The sequence below is a fragment of the Chelonia mydas genome, chromosome 1 (genome assembly GCF_015237465.2).
Source record: "Chelonia mydas isolate rCheMyd1 chromosome 1, rCheMyd1.pri.v2, whole genome shotgun sequence".
NCBI lineage: Eukaryota > Metazoa > Chordata > Testudines > Cheloniidae > Chelonia > Chelonia mydas.
This window is the reverse complement of record NC_057849.1, coordinates 61,972,856-61,991,447: the sequence shown is the minus strand read 5'-3', so window position 1 is coordinate 61,991,447 and position 18,592 is coordinate 61,972,856. Positions and strand designations below refer to the sequence as shown.

At 41.0% G+C, this 18,592-nt stretch overlaps 1 protein-coding gene across 4 annotated transcripts in view; it reads left to right on the top strand.

The window, feature by feature from the left end:
* The window catches only part of DGKH (diacylglycerol kinase eta), a 261,578-nt gene that overhangs the window by 159,111 nt on the left and 83,875 nt on the right, over nucleotides 1–18,592 (top strand). For all 4 annotated transcript variants that reach the window (XM_037894669.2, XM_043533362.1, XM_043533371.1 and 1 more), the window contains 2 exons: nucleotides 17,357–17,461; nucleotides 17,795–17,927. In XM_037894669.2, coding sequence (XP_037750597.1) covers nucleotides 17,357–17,461; nucleotides 17,795–17,927 — 238 coding nt within the window. The remainder of the gene's footprint in view (nucleotides 1–17,356; nucleotides 17,462–17,794; nucleotides 17,928–18,592) is intronic.

Sequence of the window (18,592 nt, the reverse complement as noted above, 5' to 3'; positions counted from 1 at the left end):
GTTGCTCTTTTAAAATCTAGCAATAGCCTGAGTTCCCAGATATATTTTCTTTCTTTTTTTTAATTAATAAAATTTACCTTTTTTAATGAAAAATTGGATCTTTGTGTCTTAAGAGGTTTGTGCACGTTGTTTAATTAGCTGATGGCAACAGCTGATTTTCATTTTTTTTTCTTCTCAGCTCTTCCCCAGAGGGGATGTGTGTGAAAGGGCTTGTGGGTACCCCACAGGAAGTAATTCCCAAGTGTGCCTTCGTGGGCTCTCAAAGGGATTCTGCACTTGGGTGGTGGCAGCATGTACCAATCCAAGGTCAGAGAAAAGCTGTAACCTTGGGAGTTTAATACAAGCCTGGAGTGGCCAGTATTAATTTTTAGAATCCTTGTGGGCCCCTACCTTCTGCACTCGAAGTACCAGAGTGGGGAATTAGCCCTGACAGGAGGCTATTCACTATATGGGGCCAAAATAAATAAATCACGCAGTCTACTCTCCTCTTCTTCTGATACTGGTCTATATATTGGAACATAAGAAATCAGGTCTCTTCATGAGTTCTGTCAGAGTACACCTTGCAGCTATCACAGCTTTCCACCATAAGGTAGATGAGTTACTGATTTTCGCTCACCCAGCCACCAAGCATTTTCTTAAGAGCCTTTGTAACATCTACCCCAAAATACAAACCCCTACTCCATCATGGGAAGTTAATATAGTGTTATGGGGCCTTATCAGACAACCACTTGAACCACTAGAGACATGTTCACTACTTCACCTTTCAATTAAGGTAGCCTTCCTTGTCGCCATCACATCTGCCAAATTGGTGGGGGAGCTAGGAGCTCTAATGGCATACCTACCATACACAACATTCTTCAAAAATAAAATTACCTTAAGACTGCATCCCAAGTTTTTAACTAAGGTTGCTGCCTCATTCCATCTGAAACAACCCATTCATCTCCCATCGTTCTTCCTGAAACCCCGTGGGAACAAACAAGAAGCAGTATTCCAAACCGTGGATGTAAAAAGGATGCTGGTCTTTTACATCGAGAGAACAAAGGCTTTTTGAAAATCACCAGAATTATTTCTGTCTATCACAGCATGCTCAAAAGGAGGCACCATATCTAAACAGAGGATGGATCTCTGGATGCATTGACTTTTGTATCGTCAACAACGGCTTCAACCCCCAGCGGGGACCCACACACACTCCACTGGAGCTCTAGCTGCTTCGATAACCTTCCTTAACAATGTCCCCATCATGGATGTGACAGGTTCGGTCACAAAGATCCCCTTGAGACTGTCACCTGATGTGCAGAAATTACCTCTGAGCCCATTTTTCCTGATGGCTTGGGACTCCAGAACCCTGCCTTGTTGAGCCACACATGCTAGTTTGCTGCAACATAGACCCAGGTCTGAACCATGTCCCCAAAGCTGCAGACTTTAACCAAAAACTGCTCAGCAGGTCACCTCTCTCCAGCACCCAGACACCCAGCTCCCAAGGGGATCCAAACCCCAAATAAATCTGTTTTACTCTGTGTAAAGCTTATACAGGGTAAACTCATGAATTGTGCGCCCTCTATAACACTGATAGAGAGAGATGCACAGCTGTTTGCTCCCCCAGGTATTAATCACTTACTCTGGATTAATTAATAAACAAAAGTGATTTTATTAAGTATAAAAGTAGGATTTAAGAGGTTTCAAGTAATACCAGACAGAACAAAGTAAGTTACCAAGCAAAATAAAACAAAACATGCAAGTTTAAGCCTAATACATTTAAGAAACTGATTACAGGTAAAATCTCACCCTCAGAGATGTTCCAATAAGCTTCTTTTAGAGACTAGACTCCTTCTTAGTCTGGCCCCAATTCTTTCCCCGGTACAGTTCTTGTTAGTTCCAGCTCAGGTGGTAGCTAGGGGATTTCTCATGACTGCAGCCCCCTTTGTTCTGTTCCATCCCCTTTCATATCTTTGGCACAAGGCAGGAATCCTTTATCTTTCTCTGGGTTCCCAACCTTCCTTCTAAATGGAAAAGCACCAGGTTTAAGATGGATTCCAGTATCATGTGACATGTTCACATGTCCTGTGAGACTTCATTCCTCACTGGCTGGCACCAACTATACAGGAAGGCTTACAAGTAAACAGAGCGATTTACAACCAATTGTTCCAGTTTATGGGAGCCATCCAGATCCTAAGTCACCATTAATGGCCCACACTTTGCATAATTACAATAGGACCTCAGAGTAATACTTCATATTTCTAGTTTTAGATACAAGAATGATACATTCATACAAATAGGATGAACACTCAGAAGATTATAAGCTTTTTAATGATACCTTACAAGAGATCTTTTGCATGAAGCATATTCCAGTTACATCATATTTACACTTATAAACATATTTTCATAAAACATATGGAGTGCAACGTCACAATGGACATCTGCAAAGCAGCAACCTGGGTGTCAACTTGTACATTCATACAACATTATGCATTAGAGCAGCATTCATCATCGGATGCTCCATTTGGACTTACCATCTTATCACCCACCATGACTACAACTTTGAAGCCCATTCCTTCCACTGACAGGCACTGCTGTGCAGTCACCTAAAGTGGAACACCCACAGGGACACTCCTCAAAGACGAAGAGAAGGTTACTTACCCTGTGCAGTGTCAAAGTCAGATTCAGGACTCACATAATTTGTCAGACCACTCTGTTTATTAGCAAAGCGCTTGCCTACTGTACCCAGATGTGAGCCCCTCTCTGAGGCTCAAGATACCTTATTTATACAGCTAAGCCGAAGCCAATTTAACATAAGAGAAAAAGAAAGCAGAAACTGACAAATATACATACATATCTTATTTGCATACTAACGTTTACCAATCTCCTAGCTCAGTAGGAGCTCTAAGTTAATTAGTTTTAGGACCCATTGTCTCACATTCCTTAATGTTTCTCTTCCTGACAACTATATTTCAACAAACCCTTCAAGTAGCATTTCTTTAATGAATTATAATTTCAATATAATTCATTCTACTTTCGCAGCAGTAACTGAGATTCTTAGTGTGCTTTTTTTGAGCTCTAGGTTCTTTAAAAGGAATCTGCTTCTGAACATTTTTGTGTGTCTAAATGTGCTTTTATGTTGTTTGTGAATATAACCAGTTAATACAATAGGTATGCTTTTATTGGGTGCGGTACGTTGCAGACACTACAAAACTTTTTCTCTAGCCTTTTTATAAAGGCAAAACTATTTAAAGACATCCAGGGTTGTTCCAACTTTCAGTTCAAGTTCCACATGTGCTGCTCACCTGCCTCTCTGTTGTTAGTTGCTATCTGTTTAAAATATTTGTGACCTATAATATTACAGAATGTCTGTGGAACTCTGTGCCTCAGAGCAACACCCTGGAACACCCCCATATTCACCACTGTCATATAATTATGATATGTTTTGTACAAAGTATGCCTTGTGAGGTACAATTTTTAAAAGTCTTTGTCATAAATATAAAGGGAAGGGTAAACACCTTTCTGTATACAGTACTATAAAATCCCTCCTGGCCAGAGGCAAAACCCTTTCACTTGTAAAGGGTTAAGAAGCTAAGGTAACCTCGCTGGCACCTGACCCAAAATGACCAATGAGGGGAAGATACTTTCAAATCTGGAGGTGGCGGGGGGACAAAGGGTTATGGTCTGTCTGTGTGATGCTTTTGCCAGGAACAGATCAGGAGTGCAAGCCTTACAAGTCCTGTTACGTTCGTAAGTAATCTAGCTAGAAAATGCATTAGATTTTCTTTTGTTTAATGGTTTGTAAAATAAGCTGTGCTGGAGGGAATGAATATTCCTGGTTTTGTGTCTTAAGGTTTTGCCTCGAGGGATTCTCTATGTTTTGAATCTGATTACCCTGTAAAGTATTTACCATCCTGATTTCACAGAGGTGATTCTTTTACCTTTTCTTTAATTAAAATTCTTCTTTTAAGAACCTGATTGATTTTTCATTGTTCTTAAGATCCAAGGGTTTGCGTCTCTGTTCACCTGTACCAATTGGTGAGGATTATTATCAAGCCTTCCCCAGGAAAGGGGGTGTAGGGCTTGCGGGGGGGGGATATTTTGGGGGAAGATGTCTCCAAGTGGTCTCTTTTCCTGTTCTTTGTTTAAAACGCTTGGTGGTAGCGGCATACTGTTCAAGGCCAAGGCAAAGTTTGTACCTTGGGGAAGTTTTTAACCTAAGCTGGTAAGAATAAGCTTAGGGGGTCTTTCATGCAGGTCCCCACATCTGTACCCTAGAGTTCAGAGTGGGGAAGGAACCTTGACAGTCTTGATCTGTTGAACGTTAATATCCTATTGGATTGTATGTGCTATCATTGTATGTGAAGATACAGAGTTTTACTGTATGTGTTACTGAAATATGTTGTGAGGTTGGGAACATCCACAACCAGCCTTTCAGGTACAACAGTGGAGTAGCCAGATGCGCTGATGGCCCACACTCCCAACGACTGTATACAACTGAGACTTCTCAGAAAGAGCACGTAGACAATGGAGAATGGTTGACCCATGGGGTCACAAGCATAGATCTTTCCAGCAAGCTGGAAGAAACTATAAAAGAGGGGAAGTGACATCACCACTTAGCCTCACTCCCCCCACAACTCAACACCTAGAAACATGTCTGGAGGACAAAGATTTTGAACTGGGAAGGTGGTCCTGGGCTGAAGGAGAGTTCCAGCCTGTGTATTCAAGATCTATAACTTGCTTGTACTATCTGTCAGGCTGAGACACTGCTTGATTCAAATCCTGTTTAGTTTATAGAACTTAGACTGCGAATTTATTTCATTTTTTAGGTAATCGACTTTCATTTCTATGCTTATTACTTATAATCACTTATCTTTCTGTAGTTAAGATATCTGTTTTACCTAAAACGGTGTGTTTTGGTTGAAGTGCTTGGGAAACCTGCTCAGGTTACAAAGGCTGGTGTATGTCCACTTTTCTTTGTAGAAGTGGCGAATGTAATGAACTTACACTGGTCAGGCTTCTGACTAGTGCAAAATAGTACAGTTTTGGAGTGCAAGGCTGGGAAGCTGGGGGGAATTGGCTGGAGCCTCTCTATTTAGTTTGTTCATGAGTGGCTGGGAGAAGCATGCTACACAGTTAGGTGTGTCCCTGCCTGTGGATGTCTGTGTAAGTACAGTTCCTGACAAAGGTTTGTGGCTTAGAAACAGCATCACAGTGTGAGAGGGAGCCCAGGTTGCTGGAACAGAGGGCTCAGAGGTCCCACAGTTCAGGTTGCACCCTGAAACACCTGTCACAATGTCCCAAGTCAAATGCAGTATTGCCTACCCCAAAAATACAAGAAATATGAGTCAGACCCCAAAAAATCATGAGATGTTTTTAAAAAATGAAACCATATTTTATGGTTTCTTTAGATTTTCTTAACTCCCCCTCCCTCATCTGCCCTCATCCCTTTCCAATATGTGTTAAAATTATAATGTTACCATCACACACAAATTTATCGTGAATAATGCAATTTGGGGCTTTCATTGCAGGACCCAACTGAGGTCAGGGCAACATTGTGCCTCTGTAAAAATGCACAGTATGATAGACTGACAAAATCCTGCAATATCCTAGGCAAACCTTATGCAATTAAGTTAAACCTTATTGAATTAGTTTAATACCTTTGGTGTCCATTATATTAAAAATGCAGTTGTGTATGTGATATTGTGGAATTATATGTAACTCCTCTAGGAGGAGAGGGATGCTAATGTAATTTTTTTGGTTATTAGCTCCTTTGAAGCCACCCTATGGAGAGATTCACTTATAATAGTTCAAACTGGGTTCTCCAGGCAGACAAAAAGAATTTTTGGATAAATAGCTGGATAAAGGCTGGAAGGGACCTCAAGAAGTCATCAGGTCCAGTCCCCTGCACTGAGACAGGACCAACTAAACCTAGACCATCCCTGACAGGTGTTTGTCCAGCCTGTTCTTAAAAACCTCCAACGACGGGGATCCCACAACCTCCCTTGGAAGCATGTCCCAGAGCTTAACTACCCTTATAGTCAGAAAGTTTTTTCTAATATCAAACCTAAATCTCCCTTGATGTATATTAAGCCTCTTACTTCTTGTCCTACCTTAAGTGAGAATGGAGAACAGTTGATCATTGTACTCTTTAATAACACAAGTGATCCCTCAAGAAATCAGTCCTCCTGTGCATCTTTTGCAGATTGGGTTTCCCGTAGGTAGACCCTTTTGTGACCTGTCACATTAACCAGGGTGAGAGGTTCTGCTCCAGAGGAGATGTGAGTCTGGGATCCCTCTGGGATGCCTTTCTTATCACTTGGGCTCCTGGTCTGATGTACACCTTTCCACAGGTATCCAGGGTTTTGAGGAAACTGAAGCAGGACGCAGGTCATGATATCCCCACTATCAGCCAGGCAGTTTTGGTACTCAGACCTCATGAACATATCAATATGTCAACCCATCTTGCAGAACTATGGCCAGATCCTGCACCTGGATTCATCGTCCCTGCACCTGACAGAGCCTGGATGCTGGCTTGCTGATGTCTATAGAAAGAGTTGCTATGCTGCAGTTCAATTCATCTTGCTTCAAAGCAGGAAACCCTCAACCAAACTGACATTCAGTGCCAAGTGTTAAAGGTTTTCTGTCTAGCCAGCGCAGTGTCAGTGTTTGCTGGTGGTAGCCTTGATTCCAGTTATATTGGACTATTTACTTTATCTGAAACAATCAGGTCTGTCCCTTAGTTTAATACAGGTACACTTGACAGCAATTTCTGTGAATCATCCTCTTATAGAAGGCTGCACTGTCTTTTCACACCCCGTAGTGGCGAGATTCCTCAAAGGGCTCACATGTTTTCTCACGGGTCTACGAACCCCTTGCATTCTGGGACTTTAACTTAATGTGAACTGGACTGATGAGCTCCCCATTGAGCCACTAGTTATCTGTTCTGTTTACCACTTGTTGATGAAGACAGTCTTTTTAGAGTCTTTACATCAGGTAGGAGGACATAAGACAACCAGGCCCTCCTGGTACCACCCTTTACATTATCTTTCACAAGTACAGAGTCACTTTCATACCTCATCTGAAATTTCTGTCTAGGGTGGTTTCCAACTTCCACTTCAATCAGTCTGTTCACCTCCTGGTTTCCTTCCCTAAACTTCATTCTATCCCAGGTGAATTGAAACTTCACACATTGGATGCCCCAAAAACATTGCCATTTTATTTGGCTAGGACCAAGCCATTCACATGTACACCAAGTCTCTTTTGTGGCATTTTATGAAAGGGTTAAGAAGCAATCTGTATCATCCCAGAGGTTAAATGGGTCTTGGACTTTGTCAGGACTTGTTATATTTCGGTTAAGAATGATCCACTTGAATAGGTGAGAGCTCATTCCACGAGGGCTCAGGCAGCCTCTGTAACCTCCTTAGGTAACATCCCCATACTGGAGATATGTAGAGTAGCAACATGGACTTTGATTCACAACTTCGATTTACCACTGATTGCTGGCAGAAATTTCCAGGGTAGATGGCAGTTTTGATAGAGCTGCTGTACAGTCACTCCTCAACTGGGCATCTGCTAGAGCTGGGTGGGAAATGGCTTTCTTGTCCTGCAAGAGTTTTTTAAGATTTCAAAATTTTTCTCATCCCAAATTGGAACAAAAAAATTCAACTCAAACTTTTTCAGACCCCCCCCCCCACACCCCCACCCCCCACAAAGAGATTGGGTCAATCAAAATGCTTTGGTTTAATAATTTCAAAATGTTTTGTTTTCAATTTGACCTTTTACATCTAAAAAAACCTTTTTTTAACCTTTAATAAACATAAATTTCAAAACAGGACATTTTAACAATCTCAACTTTTTTCAATATTTTTTCAAGATGGGAAATTAATTGGAACCAACTATTCCCCTCAAATAGTTTGTTTTGACAAATCATTGTTTTCTGATGGAAAAAAGTTTTGTCTAAAAATTCCCAACTGGCTCTGAGGATATGAGTTATGAGGATAACTGTTTGTTGGTCACCTGAGTGGAATCTGGGTGGACAGCCACCCAGAGGAAAGAACAGTTACTTACCCTACAGCGTATGTCTACACTACAAAATTAGGTCTACTTTATAGAAGTCAATTTTTAGAGATTGATTTTATACAGTCGATTGTGTATGTCCCCACTAAGCGCATTAAGTTGGCGGAGTGCGTCCTCACTACCGTGGCTAGCATCGACTCACAGAGCGGTGCACTGTGGGAAGCTATCCCACAGTTCCCGCAGTCTCCGCTGCCCATTGGAATTCTGGTTTAAGCTCCCAATGCGTAATGGCAAAAACATTGTCGTGGGTGGTTTTGGGTACATGTTGTCAGTCTCTCCTCCCTCCCTCCATGAAAGCAACTGCAGACAATTATTTCGCGCCTTTTTTCCTGGGTTACCCATGCGGACGCCATAGCACAGCATGCATGGAGCCTGCTCAGCTCACCACTGCTGTTGCGAGCATTGTAAACACCTTGCACATTATACTGCAGCATTTGCAGAACCTGGCTAAGAGACGGCAGCACAAGGACGATTGTGAGGAGGACATGGACAGAGACGTCCCTGAAAGCATGAGATGTGGCAATTGGGACATCATGACGGCAGTGGGGCTGGTTGATACAGTGGAAAGCCGATTCTGGGCCCGGCAAACAAGCACAGACTGGTGGGACCGCATAGTCTTGCAGGTATGGGATGATTCCCAGTGGCTGCAAAACTTTTGCATGCATAAGGCCACTTTCCTGGAACTCTGTGAGTTGCTTTCCCCCGCCCTGAAGCGCAGGAATACCAAGATGAGAGCTGCCCTGACAGTTGAGAAGTGAGTGGCAATAGCCCTGTGGAAGCTTGCAACGCTTGACTGCTACTGGTCAGTCGGGAATCAATTTGGAGTGGGCAAATCTACTGTGGGGACTGCTGTGATTCAAGTAGCCAATGCAATCACTGACATTCTGCTATCAAGGGTAGTGACTCTGGGAAATGTGCAGGTCATAGTGGATGGCTTTGCTGCAATGAGTTTCCCTAACTATGGTGGGGTGATAGATGGAACACATATCCCTATCTTGGCACCGGACCACCTTGCCAACCAGTACATAAACCGCAAGGGGTACTTCTCAATGGTGCTGCAAGCACTGGTGGATCACGAGGGACGTGTCACCGACATCAACGTGGGATGGCCGGGAAAGGTGCATGACACTAGCACCTTTAGGAACTCCAGGCTGTTTGAGCAGCTGCAAGAAGGGACTTATTTCCCAGACCAGAAAATTATTGTTGGGGATGTTGAAATGCCAATAGTTATCCTTGGAGACCCAGCCTAACCCTTGCTCCCATGGCTCATGAAGCCATACATAGGCAGCCTGGACAGTAAGAAGCAGTTCAACTGTAGGCTGAGCAAGTGCAGAATGGTGGTAGAATGTGCCTTTGGACATTTAAAAGCTCGCTGGCGCTGTTTGCTGACTAGGTTAGACCTCAGCGCAACCAATATTCTCATTGTTATTGCTGCTTGCTGTGTGCTCCATATCTGTGAGAATAAGGGAGAGACGTTTATGGCAGGGTGGGGGGTTGAGGCAAATCGTCTGGCTGCCAATTTTGAACAGTCAGACACCAGGGCGATTAAAAGAGCACAGGTAGGCGCGCTGCGCATCAGAGAGGCTTTGAAAACCAGTTTCACGACTGCCCAGGCTACTGTGTGACAGTTGTGTGTGTGTCTGCTGCATGCAAACCCACCCCCTTCATTGATTTTAATTCCCTGTAAGCCAACCACCCTCCCCCCTTCGATCACAGCTGGCAAAGGAAAAAAAGTCACTATTCTTTTGAAACCGTGCATTCTTTCTTTATTAATTTAAAAAAAAATGGGGAGATAACTGATAAGGTAGCCCGGGTGGGCTGGGGAGGAGGGAAGGACATGGGCACATTGCTTATTGTAGCCACACTACAAATCAAAACTGTCTGAATGACAGCCTTCTGTTGCTTGGGCCATCCTCTGGAGTGGAGTGGCTGGGTGCCCGGAGCTCCCCCCCCCCCCCCCCCCCCGGCATTCTTGGGTGTCTGGGTGAGGAGGATATGGAACTTGGGGAGGAGGGGCAGGTGGTTGTACAGTGGATGCAGCGGTGGTCTGTGCTCTTATTGGCTTTCCTGCAGCTCCACCAGACACCTGAGCATGCCCATTAGCCTCATCATTGCATCCTGCCTCTTCTCATTGCTCTTTCCTGGAATCTGCCACTGAATGCCTCCATGCATTCAGCTGTGCCCTATCAGTGCGGGAGGACTGCATGAGCTTGGAAAACATGTCATCGCAAGAGCTTTTTTTTCGCCTTCTAATTTGCGATAACCTCAGGGATGGAGATGATAGGGGAAGCATAGAAACATTTGCACCTGAAGGGGGATAAAAAGGGAGAGTAAAATTTATCCAAGGCCTTTTCTCCATCTTCATCGTTCTTGACCTATCTGCTGCCTTTGATGTGGTTGAACACTTGTACCTCCTAAATGTCTCCTAGTCTTCAGAGAGCTAGTGCTTTCCCGGTTCTGATCCTACCTTTTCAACTCCACTTTCAGTGTTTCCTGTTAGAGTTCTTCCTCTTTCTCTCTGTCCTTGAATTGCAAGCTCTTCCAGCTTGGGACCTAGGTTTTTTTACTTTTCTGTAAAGCACCTCGCATATTGTATGCCATACAGATAAGAGTAAGTGGAGGTACTACATTGATATCTATGGGAGATCATGTTGTTTAATATTTTCATTAATAATCTAGAAAGAGGAAGAAATATGTAGATGACGCAAAAATTGAGATGTACTAGAAATATCTGAGGACAGACCCTGCCAATGTAAGAGTGGCCACACAGGGTCATACCAATGGTCTATCTAGCCCAGTATCCTCTCTTCCCACAGTGGCCGGTGCCGGATGCTTCAGGGAAATTGATCAAGTCGCCGCTTCTGGCAGTCAGAGGTTTAGGAGCACCCAGAGAATGGGGTTGTGTCCCTGACCACTGTGTCTAATAGCCATTGCTGGACCTGTCCTTTGTGAACTTATCTAATTTTTTTTTTAACCCATTTATACTTTTGGCCTTCACAACAACCTGATAGTGAGCTACCCAGGTTGACTGTGTGTTGTGTGAAGAAGTACTTCCTTTTGTTTGTTTTAAACCCGCTGCCTATTAATTTCATTTGGTAACCCCTTGTTCGTGTGTTATGTGAAGGGGTAAATAACACTTCCTTATATGCTTTCTCTGTACCATTCATGATTTTATAGATCTATGTCATATCCCCAGTCATCTCCCCAGTCATCTCTTTTTCAAACTGAACAGTCCCAGAAAACCTATAAGGAATGGAAGATGGGATGGATTAGCAAGGAGAGCTACGTTTTGGAGGACAGAAAGTGTAGGAAAAAAAGTGAGAACGGCCAAAAGCCAAGCAGAGTTGGACCTTGCAAAGGAAGTTAAAACCAATGGTAAAAGGTTCTATAGCCATATAACTAAAAAGAAGACAAGGAAAGAAGAAGATGGACCACTAAACACTGAAGATGGGGTGAAGATTAAAGATAATCTAGCCATGGCGCAACACCTAAATGAATATTTTACCTCAGTTTTTAATAAGGGTAATGAGGAGTTTAGGGGTAGTGGCAGGAATGAAAGTGAGGATATGCAAGTAGAAATTATCACATCCAAGGTGGAAGTCAAACTCACACAGCTTCATGGGACCAAATTGGGGGCCCCAGGTAATCTCCATCCAAGAATACTAAAGGAACTGTCATATGAAATTGCAAGTCCAATAGCAAGGATTTTTAATGAATCCAATAAGTCAGGGGTTGTACCTATTTAGTACGTATTTTTAAGAAAGGGGGAAGAGTGGTCCAGGAAACAACAGGTCTGTTTGACCTCAATCGTATTGAGGTCTTGACAGAAATTTTGAAAGAGAAAGTAGTTAAGGACATAGAGGTAAACAGTAACTGGGATAAAATATAACATGGTTTTATAAAAGTGGATCGTGCCAGACAAACCTGATCTTTTTCTCTGAGAAGATAGTTAATTTTTTAGACAAAGGGAACTCACTAGATTTCAGTAAGGCATTTGATACAGTTCCACATGGGAAATTATTAGTTAAATTGGAGAAGATGGGGATTAATAAGAGATATGAAAGGTGGCTAAGGAACTGGTAAAAGGGGAGACTACAACAGGTCATATTGAAAGTGAAACTGTCAGGCTGGAGGGAGGTTACTAGTGGAGTTCCTCTAGGATCGGTCTTAGGACCAATCTCATTTAACATTTTCATTACTGAGCTGGGCACAAAAAGTGGTAGTGTGCTAACAAAATTTGTGGATGACACAAAGTTGGGAGGTATTGCCAATATGGAGGAGGAACAGAATATCATTCAGGAAGATCTGGACAATCTTGAAAACTGGAGTAATGAATGGGATGAAATTTAATAGTGCAAAGTGGAAGGCCATGCACTTAGGGACTAACATCAAGAACATAAGAATGGCCATACTGGGTCAGACCAAAGGTCCATCTAGCCCAATATCCTGTCTTCCAACAGTGGCTGATGCCAGGTGCCCCAGAGAGAATGAACAGAACAGGTAATCATCAAGTGATCCATCCCTTGTCGCCCATTCCCAGCTTCTGGCAAACAGAGTCTAGGGACACCATCCCTGCCCATCCTGGCTAATAGCCATTGATGGACCTTGAACTTATCTTGTTATTTTTTGAACCCTGTTATAGTCTTGGCCTTCACAACATCCTCTGGCAAAGAGTTCCAACGACTGACTGTGCATTGTGTGAAAAAATACTTCCTTTTGTTTGTTTTAAACCTGCTGCCTAATAATTTCATTTGGTGACCCCTAGTTCTTGTGTTATGAGAAGAAGTAATAACACTTCCTTATTTACTTTCTCCACACCAGTCATGATTTTATAGACCTCAATCATATCCCCCCTGAGTCATCTCTTTTCCAAGCTGAAAAGTCCCAGTCTTATGAATCGCTCCTCCGAGGGAAGCTGTTCCATACCCCTAATCATTTTTGTTGCCCTTTTCTGAACCTTTTCCAATTCCAATATATCTTTTTTGAAATGGGGCGACCACATCTGAATGCAATATTCAGAATGCGGGTGTACCATGGTTTTATATAGAACGAGTATGATTATTACCTATCCCTTTCTCAGTGATTCCCAACATTCTGTTTGCTTTTTTGATTGCCGCTGTCCATTGAGTGGATGTTTTCAGAGAACTATCCACAATGACTCCAAGATCTCTTTCTTGAGTGGTAACAGCTAATTTACACCCCATCATTTTATATGTATAGTTGGGATTATGTTTTCCAATGTGCATTACTTTGTATTTATCAACATTGAATTTCATCTGCCATTTTGTTGCCCAGTCACCCAGTTTTGAGAGATCCTTTTGTAGCTCTTCGTTGTCTTCGTTGTCGTCCCCTTTTTCCAGATCATTTCTGAATATGTTGAATAGGACTGGTCCCAGTACAGACCGCCTGGGGTCTATTTACCTCTTTCTAGTCTGAAAACCGAGCATTTATTCCTACCCTTTGTTTCCTATCTTTTAACCAGTTACCAATCCATGAGAGAACCTTCCCTTTTATCCCATGACTGCTTACTTTGCTTAAGAATTTTTGGAGGAGGAGAAAGACCTGGGTGTATTGGTTGATGACACGACGACTAGGAGCAGCCAATATGATGCAGCTATGAAAAGGCTAATGTCTAAGAAAGATGAATTCAAACTGGAACAGGTGCAGAGAAGGGCTACAAGGATGATCAGAGCAATGGAGAAGAGACTCAAAGAGCTTGGGTTGTTTAGTCTAACCAAATGAGGGCTCAGGGGAAATATGATTACTCTCTATAAATACATCAAAGGGATAAAAACCAGGGAGGGAGAGGAGTTATTTAAGCTAAGTGCCAATGCTGACACATGGATGTAAAGTGGCCATCAACAATTTTAGGCTTGAAATTAGACGAAGGGCTCTCACTATCAGAGAAGTGAAGTTCTGGAACAGCTGTCTAAGGGAAGCAGTGGGGGCAAAAAACCTAACTTGCTTTAAGACTGAGCTTGATAAGTTTATGGAGGGGATGGTATGATAAGACTACAATGGTATATGGCCCACCTGCGACTGCTAGTAGCAAATATCCCCAGTGGCTGGAGATAGGACAGAGCTGGGGTGGGCTCTGAATGACTACAGAGAATTCTTTCCCAAGTGTCTGACATGCTCAGTGTCCAACTGATCATATTTGGAGTTGGGAAGGAATTTTCCCCCAGCTCAGATTGGCAGAGACCCTGGGGGTTTTTGCCTTCCTCTGCAGCATGGGTCACGGGTCACTTGCTGTTTTAAATTAGCATAAATGTTGGAATCTCTTTAACTTAAAGTCTTTAAATCATGATTTGAGGACTTCAGTAATTCAGCCAGAGGTTATGGGTCTATTACAGGAGTGGGTGGGCAGGGTTCTGCGGCCGGCAATATGGAAGTCAGACTAAATGATCATGATGGCTCCTTTCGGCCTTAAAGTCTATGAATCTCTCTCTCCTCCTATGGAGGCTGTTCCATGTCCCTAATAATTTTTGTTGCTGTTTTCGGTACCTTTTCTCTTCCAATTCCAGGGAGAAGAGGAAAAAACATACAAATACAAATTGAGTAGGGGAGCCCATCTGTGGAGTAAGGATTGAGTAATAATAGAAAGGAAACTAAATATGATGTTGCAGTGCAATACCATTGGAAAAGAGCCATTGTTGAGATAATGTATTTGTATGTATACTTTAAAGTGAACTAAGAGCACTTTATTTCTGAATTAAAGCATCCACACAGAGGTTTAATGCACTTTAAATTTAGTCAAATGTAGTCGATTCAGCTTACCTTTTGTGAATATTCCCATATAGAGGGGCCTTCAGTATAAATGGAGAAGAGAAGGATGGGGTATTGTATGGTACCTAAGATCATTCTCAACTCAGGAAACCCCTTAAGGATAGAGAGAACCTGAATTCATAGCTTCATTGCTTCTCTTGGTTGGAGGTCAGAAACTTAATGTTATTCCAGCATAGGTATTTTTATTTCATATAACATCAGGTTGTCTTTTTGTTTTGTATGTCTGGCTCCCTTACAATAACCAGACTGACTGTTCCTTGAAGCTTGTTGTTGGAAGTGTGTGAAGCAGAAAGAATATAAGTAGATTAGTCTTCATAGCCTTTTACGTCCTGTATCTACAAATATGTGGGGCTCTTCCAACTTTCCAGTGTGTTTATTTTAATGGCTCTAATAATAATTTATCTAACACTTCATATGTAGCCATCAATTGTATAACTTAATGACTCTACTGCAGCCTGCTGTAACTTATATGAACAAATACTAAATAAAAAGGTATTGTTATAGGAATATCTGGTATGGTTATACACAAGTTATTTTGGCAAAGAGACTTTTTGTCCCTTTCAATTAAGGGATTCTATGTGAATGATATTACTAAAGATAAGAGATCAGTGATTTATATATATATATTTTATCTGTATTTTTTTGGAAAGATTATCAAGAGTTTTTCAAGAGGAACTTTAAGGAGCAAAGGTAGTTAAATGTATTTTTGGATTAAATGTGTTTCACTACACTGTCTGTTGGTAGTCAGAAGGCAGGAATTGACATGAAATGCTCTGACCTAGCTGTGTGACTAAGGCAGCCTTGTCCTTATTTTAAAGCTATAAAAGGGTATCTTTATTATGATATCATACAGTATATTGGGAAATAAAGACTAGGGGAAGTATTTGTACAAATAATATCTATGAGTTCAATGAAGCCCGGTGCTTGTTATTGGAAACATTATGGTTTAATGGCTTTTTTGTGCTTCATTTGATGAGCTGTCATATAAAAACATTTTGAAGTAATAAAGCATCCATTTGGCTCCTAACTAATGAGAGAAGATGTGCTCTTTGCATTAACTCTTAGTCAGGAAGAGAAGTGGACAGATGTTAATAAGTCTTATCAAAAAAAGGGTGGGGAAGACTGAAGGAAATAGAAAACAGAGTGGAGTCCTTCAGTTTCATGTGCAGCTTGTATATTTAAAAAAAAAAAAGCTTAAAGGTTTGTGCTGCCCTTCCATGTGACTTGTAGTCTGCTGTGTTTCAGTTAGGTTGCTTGTCAGATATATTAAAGTGCAGTTCAGCTTAATGAAGAACTGCATAGCACAAACCAGGAGCAGAGGCTATCTCGTGGTGACCGGGTGAGTAAAAAACAGTTGTAAATAATTACTTACTAATAATGTATGTATTGTAAATGTTGCAAGAACATTATAACACCATGAGAGAAAATTAACAGTTTTCCTGTGGTTTATGCCTTCACTTTACTTAGATAATTTCCAAATGTAGGCAATATGGACAATGAAATACATGTTCAGACTGAACAAGGTTTTATTTTTATTTTTTAATTTTTGCAGAAGAAGCAAATGACTCTTCCTTTGGCTACTTAGATTTTTATTTTAAATTCCTTCGTTGTTCTCAAAGCAACTACAATATCTATTTTAGTGCGGTGCTCAAAATAATTTCTGTGGGAGTTAGCTGATAGTTTTTGGTGCCTTACTGTTATTTTTAATTGTTTATCTACTAGTGGGGGAAGAAAAAAACACCTTTACTCTGAATCTCCAAGATTCAGCAGTCTTCAGATTTCAAGATAACTACAGTGTCTAAGATCTAAATCCAGACTACTAAACGCTGCACAACATCAACCTGTTCCAAGAGCGCACTGAAGCTCTGCATAGGCACCATTGCATAGGGTTTGAACTGTTTGTTTTTTGCTCTGTCTCTTTTGATTATACAGCTTGTGTAGGTGTATTCCTATATTAACTCATAAATCAAGTTTTTATATTTGATTAAACAATTATGTAAATACAATGTCATCACCAATGTCGGAAAGAGAAATGCGCAGAATGTTTATGAATCTCCGGCTTTTGTGTATCAGTATGATTTGTCTTCGCCTACAGTAATTATAGACTTTGCAGTTGCTATAATGTTGTTATGAAACAGAACTGACATCTGTTTAAAATAATTTATGGAAAGATTTATTAGCAATTTTAGAGCTTTGCAGGGAGTTTTACATTTACATATGGATAAAGAACTGAAAAAGAGATGTAATTAATACATTTTTTTTAAAGCCCATGTGAAAGCCTGATACAAAACCTGGGAATTTAAAATGAGAAAAGTTCACTTTGCCATTTTAAGACAGTGATTTAAAAAAAAACACAACTCATTGATATTCAAGGTTTTCATTATCATATAGTTTTAGGGTGTGCATTTCACTTGCATTATCAGAGAGAAAAAATTGGCTTGTCAGATGTTACATTCTGTAATGATCTCTCCTATCTATGAAATTCAGAATCATTACATTGAGAAGTCTTTTTCAGATAATCACTCCATTCCGGAGGCTAATATTGTGTGCTGAGAACAGAAAAGAGATGGAGGACTGGATCAGCTCACTGAAGTCTGTACAGTCTAGAGAACATTATGAGGTAAGATAATATCCCTTTCAGTGCATGTTGTTGTTCTTTCAGGATAAATATTGATTTAATATACCAAGCTCTACGGTACGCAGAACCCAAGACATACAGTCTTGTGGAGTGTGAAAAACCTGTAAGGTTAAAATGCAGTTTCGTGTTAAACCTTTATTTTACCAGTACAATTCATGCTACTATGGCTCTTGTTCTGAGGTTTTGAGAGAGCTTTTAGTCTCCTTTACTTCTCCACATTGAATTTTCCAGCATAAATATGGAACTCCTAAGTACTTTCAGTTTTTGTAGCTGTGTTCTGTACTTGCAAATTTGTCTTAACTTCTCCCTTACTAGACCGCACAGTTTAATGTGGAACATTTCTCAGGGATGCATAACTGGTACGCCTGCTCCCACGCCCGACCTACCTTCTGTAATGTGTGCAGAGAAAGCCTCTCTGGAGTTACTTCTCATGGCCTGTCTTGTGAAGGTAAAGTCAACATATTTTTCCTTACAATGTCCCATAAGCTAATAAAAAATTAAGTCTAAGTCTAAGTACTGAAAATGTTATGGAGTAAGAAGAAACCTACTCATTGCTATAGAAAGGAACCTTTCTGTTGGTTAGAATAAATGCGAACAATATGACACGCATTATTCACACTCTGGACGTTATTTTCTAGTTCATGTCAATATAAAAGGTTCCTCCTGCTACAAATACCTTTTTTTTTTGGTATATGTTTGCTTGAGTGTAAGGTTTTTGAGAGAAGATGAGATTACTTTGATTTGCACTTCAAAAATGATGTGGAGCAAAAGTGCAACATTTTCTTTCCTCTATTTTCAGAATTGATATAGCATTCCTTTAAAAGAAAAGAGGAAAAAATAGAAATATTGTTAGTCTCTCATCGGCAAAAATCTGGAACAACAGTTAACTCCTTAGTTGGGTCCATGACCTTATTTCTTCTGAGTTTTTGTCTGATTTGCTGCTCTCTTGCTGCTGACTGATATTGTAGTACAGGCAGGGAGGGTAAAATGTGCTTCTTCACTGGTCATATAATAGAAAAAAATCATTTATATGTTTTTCATAATTTGATAATCTAAAGAGCTAATATCCAACATAAATAAAAAATGGGATGGGTCTAAATGTTCACTGTTAAA